General features: G+C 24.2%; 1 protein-coding gene across 3 annotated transcripts in view; it reads left to right on the top strand.

Annotated features, from left to right (window-relative positions):
- The window catches only part of LOC122857751, a 30,260-nt gene extending 25,631 nt beyond the window's left edge, over positions 1-4,629 (top strand). For all 3 annotated transcript variants that reach the window (XM_044160096.1, XM_044160114.1, XM_044160103.1), the window contains 2 exons: positions 1,261-1,354; positions 2,096-4,629. In XM_044160096.1, coding sequence (XP_044016031.1) covers positions 1,261-1,354; positions 2,096-2,260 — 259 coding nt within the window. In that variant the 3' untranslated portion in view covers positions 2,261-4,629. The remainder of the gene's footprint in view (positions 1-1,260; positions 1,355-2,095) is intronic.
- Positions 4,630-6,000: the final 1,371 nt, after the last annotated feature.

A 6,000-nucleotide genomic window follows, 5' to 3' on the forward strand; every position in this document is an offset into this window, starting at 1 on the left:
TCGAATTTTTTTACCACCTTGCATTTTGAGTTCTCCAATTAATTTCATATTTTTCCACAAGTCACAATGCCCTCATCCACAAATAATAATGATTAAAAAAACAAAACAAAAAAAAATATATAAATACTAATAAAATTACTCTGGTACGGCTATTATATAAAACTGCTTGTAAAAAATTTTTTTTTTAGTCAATAATTAATTATACGTAATTTGACGAATCACGTAGTAAAATCATCACAATTTTCTTCAACAGAAAATAGCATGCCAATTAGTCTTTCAGAAAAATTAAAAAATATGGAATTTGTTATTTTCACTTACCAAAATTCCACTGCAAATTAAGCTGCCATCAGTCAATCACAATATTCCATATTCTGAAACAAAAAAAATAAAAAAACAATTTAATAATTTTTAATACAATGAAAAATTTATTAAATTCAGCAATATAAATTCCAAGCTCCAATATGATGATAGATAAAATTAGCAAGTCATTTCAATGTTTATATATATGCATTTACCGAAACCCTAGATTAAACATACATCTCTAGCTAGTGGGCACACACGAAATATCAGTGACATTCTAGCAAAGCTTGCACTAATGAAATATCAAGTGAGGGCACACAAAGTCCTCTCATACTCCAAAATTTAACCCTCTAAAATCCTTTATCTACATCTCCTCCATCACTTTCCATATATCCATTTATGTCTGCACAGAAATTTCACCCTATACAGTTCATGATCTATGCACAAGTTGACATGGATATTGATATGATAAAGTTTCTTAGATATGTTCTCTATCAAATTGATAAAGTCATGCGTAACCCTTCTTGACTCACATCAACATATATTTCTTTCAAATAAACAATCTACCAGACTGAATTTATTAAAATAATATATTATTATTATTATCATCAGAATATTCAAACATCTTCAATGTCAAAATACTTATAGACATGTATATCAAGCTAATAGCTTCACTATGTACATCTCAAGTGTATACTGAACCAATCGAGCACACATGATTATATACGAGAATGGGATATGTGTGTGATGTAGTTATTATAGTTATACTGTACATTGAATTAGCATTTATCAAGTATACAAAGTACATGTATTGTGTTTACTAAAATATGTATACCAGTTAATACAGCTTAATATTAAATAACTGCATGCTTCGAACACTGTGACAGTGTTGCAATTAATTACAATTTAATTTATTGGGGGATCCTTACTTTGATTAACACCCATTAATTTTGCTTATAGATATTCGACACGTGGTAAAATGGTCGATACTGGACCTGGAACCCTCAATATTCTTGGGTCTTTTAAGAAACAAAACGTCGATCCAGATTTCAAGGTAATATAAATTTATTTCATTAAAAAAATTAATTGTTTTTTTTTTTAGATGAAAAAAAAGGCAAGAGTCAAGAGAAAACATGACTCTACTTGATGAATATATTTTCAGCTTGTGTCAAGTTTTATACAAGAGTAAAATGCTTGAAAATATTTAGTAGACACAAATTTATTTATTCAAAATATATATATGTGACGCAGTGTAAAAGTCTAACATGGTTTTCATGTATATATTTAGGGACGTATAGCAATGTTGTACTGTTGGGTATTACGATGCCCAAGAGTGTCCTTTCAACATTACTGGATTTTCACTGTTATCAAGATCCATGAGAAACTGCATATACACAAACCTCCAACAATTTATATTTTATTTATGTATATATATGCACATTTAATGCATAGTGTTACATATAAAAGCTAGATAATAAGTTTTTGAACATATATTAAACCCAATAAACAAGACATTTTGATGAAACTACGCTTCAAATTTCATGCAATATGTGACTAGTCACTGGAGAGTATATAACACAAACATCAAATTTCAAATTCATATGATCATATTAAGGTTTGAAGAATCATGCTTTGAAAATTCATATATCATTTAGTTTTTATAAGAAAAAAAATAAATAAATAATCAAAATAATTGTGTCATCAATCAATTTAATTATCATTTAAAATTTTTTGTAATAATTATATCCGTATAATTGTATATATTAATTTTTAAATTATGTTTTTATGTTTATAGCTGTATTTGACATCAAATGTGGCGAGATCTGACTTCAATATGGGATATTCGATGACGGGGACTTTGGAAAGAGGAAGTTTAAAAAAAAATAAATTTGAAATGACGCATTTTGCCATAATAAGGCGGCGAGATTTTGTCGAAGCCATGGAACAATCTAGTCCATAAAGTTAAATAATAAAACAATAAGTGTAAAAATAATTTTAAAAATATTTTCATAGTGAAAAAGTGAAAAATTAAAATGAAAAAAAAACGTCAACAACGTAATTTTATAAATAAAAAAAAAATAAGGTGTCAAGTTATGTGATTAGTGATGTGCGAAAAAAATTTATTGGAATTGCTTTTAAATTATTTTGCTAATTTAGCTGAAAATTTTAAAAATGGAAATTAAAGATCGTGGAAAAAAGAGAGAAGAAAAAAAACGAGGAAAAAATTCGTTGCGTTATTTTATTTGCAATATTTAAAATATTCAAAAAAAAAAAATACAAGCATTTAAATGTTGTCACGTATCTCGACAATGTTTTTTTTCCTCGTAGTTTTTTTTTCTTTTGAAATTTAAAAAAAAAACAGCAAGAATTTACTGATAATTATTATTTATACCGTAAAAGCTGGTGTGAAAATAGTAGAGGCAACAAAAAAAAAATGGGATAAAACTATCAGACATCCTTCAACCATATCATCTAGGTGTTCATTACAAAGACCAACACTTCAGGAGGATATTACATACATTCTCACATGTCTAACACTCTCAATTTTCCTATTTTTCTTTTTTTTATTTATTTCATCCCCTAGTCATCCAAAACAAGCTTCAGTTTGATCAATAAAAAAAAAAACTATAACTCACGTACATCAGGTATGAAAATATTAATTATAATCTATAAACAAAATATAAATATATATATATCGATTATACTACCCTCCTATACTTTGGCGTTAGAAGCATTTCGTAATATGGAATTTTATAAAAAATTATTTTTTTAATTCATTAACCTTCGTACAAAGTATTTTATTACAAAATAAACCTGATTTTTCTCAATTTAATTATTTATTTAATTTAAAAAAATACTATGAAGCTTCAGAATACTTATAATAATTAGAATTATAATACCTATAAGTGTTCAAATTCTATCGTAATATAAATTGTTTAGAAATTAAATCATTAATCTAGTCATTTAATCTAGTCAATAGTTTAAAAAATTAGGTTTAAATTAAGAATGCCATTTGAATTGTAATTCAAGTATATATAGCTTTTTAAAATATATATTAATAATATCCAAATGGATTACTCCTCGGTTCGGGTATGTCAAACCAAATCGATAGCATTATATTCGAAAAAAAAAAAAAATCTACTAGATATATTCTCTTCCATTAAGCCATAAATTAAAAAAAAAAAGAAAAATTAATTTAATAAACTCGCAACTTTATGAAAGTAAAAAACATATATACCTATATCTTTCAGAAATTATTATAAATTAATATTCGTTGCTATCGTTTTAGCTTGCCAGTTGACCGAATGTCAATTATATTATTTATACAAATAAATTCAACAATAAAATATTCATTTCAACCATAATTAATTCTAATAATAATATTGTCGTTTGACTTGACGAGATTTTAATTCAAACTATCGTTATTAAATGTCTTCGCATCTGTTTAAAAAAAATATCCGTTGTAAATATTTGTGTTTGATATTTTATCAACAATGCATGAATTAATTGATTATTAATTTTTAATTTATTAATATTTTATGTATAAATGTCATTTTGTTTTTGATATTTTAAATGGGGATGCTAAGTGTATCTTTTTATATTGATGACTATTGAATGAGTTTGCATTATTGTATAATATTGTTTATTTGTGACAGAAAAAATATTGAATAAACTTTTATGGGGAGGATATAACTAATGACAGTAATGACTAATACGGAAACACGATACGATGACAATCCTACTGTTTTTATCATTTATTTTATTTTATCAGAATAAGTCCATTAATGTGGTCTTTCACAAATTGAGACTCATTCAATTAGAATTTGTGGAAGATATATAGGTTAAATTACAATTCACCATTCAAACCCATCAAAACTTGTGAATTGTTTTTTTCTTTTTTATTATTAAAATGCGTAATAGATATTTTAGTTGAGTATACGAATTAGGTATAAATAATTTTAGCTGTATATACTCCCATCTAATTGATAATATATAATTAATCAGTATAATCATAATAAATTAATATATAGGTATATGTCAAAGATATAATGACAAAAACGCACGGTAGTGTCAAAAACGCACACGGATTGTTATTTTTTTTTCTATTCTAAAACAATACTGATAATTGACAACTAAGTGAGAATTAAACCAAAAAAAAAACCATGAACTTTCTCAACTACAGTGAGCCATAGGAATTGAAAATCATTATCAAAAATTCATCATAACATTCCAGTTTGTCCATGATTTTTCAAACACAATTTTTCTTAAATTGTTTAATTTTCTTTTTAATTTTTAGTCGTTCTTTATAATTTATATTTAAATGGAATTTGAATGGATTATTTATTTAGAGTAGTAGCAGTTTAAAAAAAAAAATATAAACACTTACACTTACACACACACATTGACTGTAATAGAGCATGTAGTAAAATAATTATAATTTTTTTTTTCTTCGATAATTGGTGTTTTCATAAGATCAAATATTATTAAATCAAGAATTTTTGACAATCTCATGAAACCCATTAAAATATATTGCATGTAATGATGCAAACTAAGCACATCGAAATTGATTATAAATTATAAATAATATAAATAAATATAAAATATACATAATAACCTCATATAAATAGGTTTAAAAAAATTGTCCGATTGAGTTTAATATATAATTACATTTTTATTATTTTGTAAAAAAACATTACAATGAATAAAAACAATAACTGCTATTGCAGTGAAATAGAAAAAACAAAAAAATTATAAAATATAATCAAGTAAAAACAAATTGTTTATTAAAGGCCTAAATAATATAAGACAAAAAAAATCTATGAAAAAGATTTATTGTCGATTTATGTCGTAAATTTAAATCATCGAAATATAAAGATATAGTCTTGCTTTTAAAATGGTATCAGCATATATTCTAATTCAATATTGAAATAATAATCATCAAATGATAATTTACAGACAATATACAAAATGTATTTGTTAGAAAAATTAAAAGACTTTTGTGAAGCTTCATAGTATTAAAAAAATAATAAGTATAACTATTAACTATTTTTAATTTAAAAATCACATTTTTTTTTTTAGTCTAAATATAAATTTAAATATTATTATCAAATGAAAATGCTCCGCTAAAGTATACACAAATCAGTCTATTTTTACAACATTATTTTTGACAATGAAAATAATAAATAAAAATATCACTGATTAGTTAGAATTTCGGTACTTTATAATCGATATACAAATACTTTATTTATTCATTTTTTATTTTTATCGTAATTAGGAAAAAATAAAAACACAGAAACCTGATTGTATGCTCATGAAAAAATTTAGTTAAATATCCTGCATTAATGAAGTAGAATACACGAAAAAGGTGGAACCACACTGATATATTTTTCGGGTAAAAGATTAACAAAATAGCAGATTAAAATAAAGGGAAATACGATATTTAAACACGGCCTATTTTAACCCTAAAAAACACTTGAATATTTTATTTAAATTATTTGAGTTTATTTCAATTTAAAAACAAAAGATTTTCATATAAAAAATATTAAATTTCTTTCTTTGCACTGAAATTTATTTGACATATTTTTTTTAAGTAACTAATTTAATTTCTTTTTTTTTTCGCTTACTGATTTTGCATGATAATAAATATTCCACAAAGATTAAAATAAATATTTCAACACAGGGTATTCCACGAGTAAAAAA

Source organism: Aphidius gifuensis, linkage group LG1, assembly GCF_014905175.1.
Source record: "Aphidius gifuensis isolate YNYX2018 linkage group LG1, ASM1490517v1, whole genome shotgun sequence".
In the NCBI taxonomy this organism is placed as follows: domain Eukaryota; kingdom Metazoa; phylum Arthropoda; class Insecta; order Hymenoptera; family Braconidae; genus Aphidius; species Aphidius gifuensis.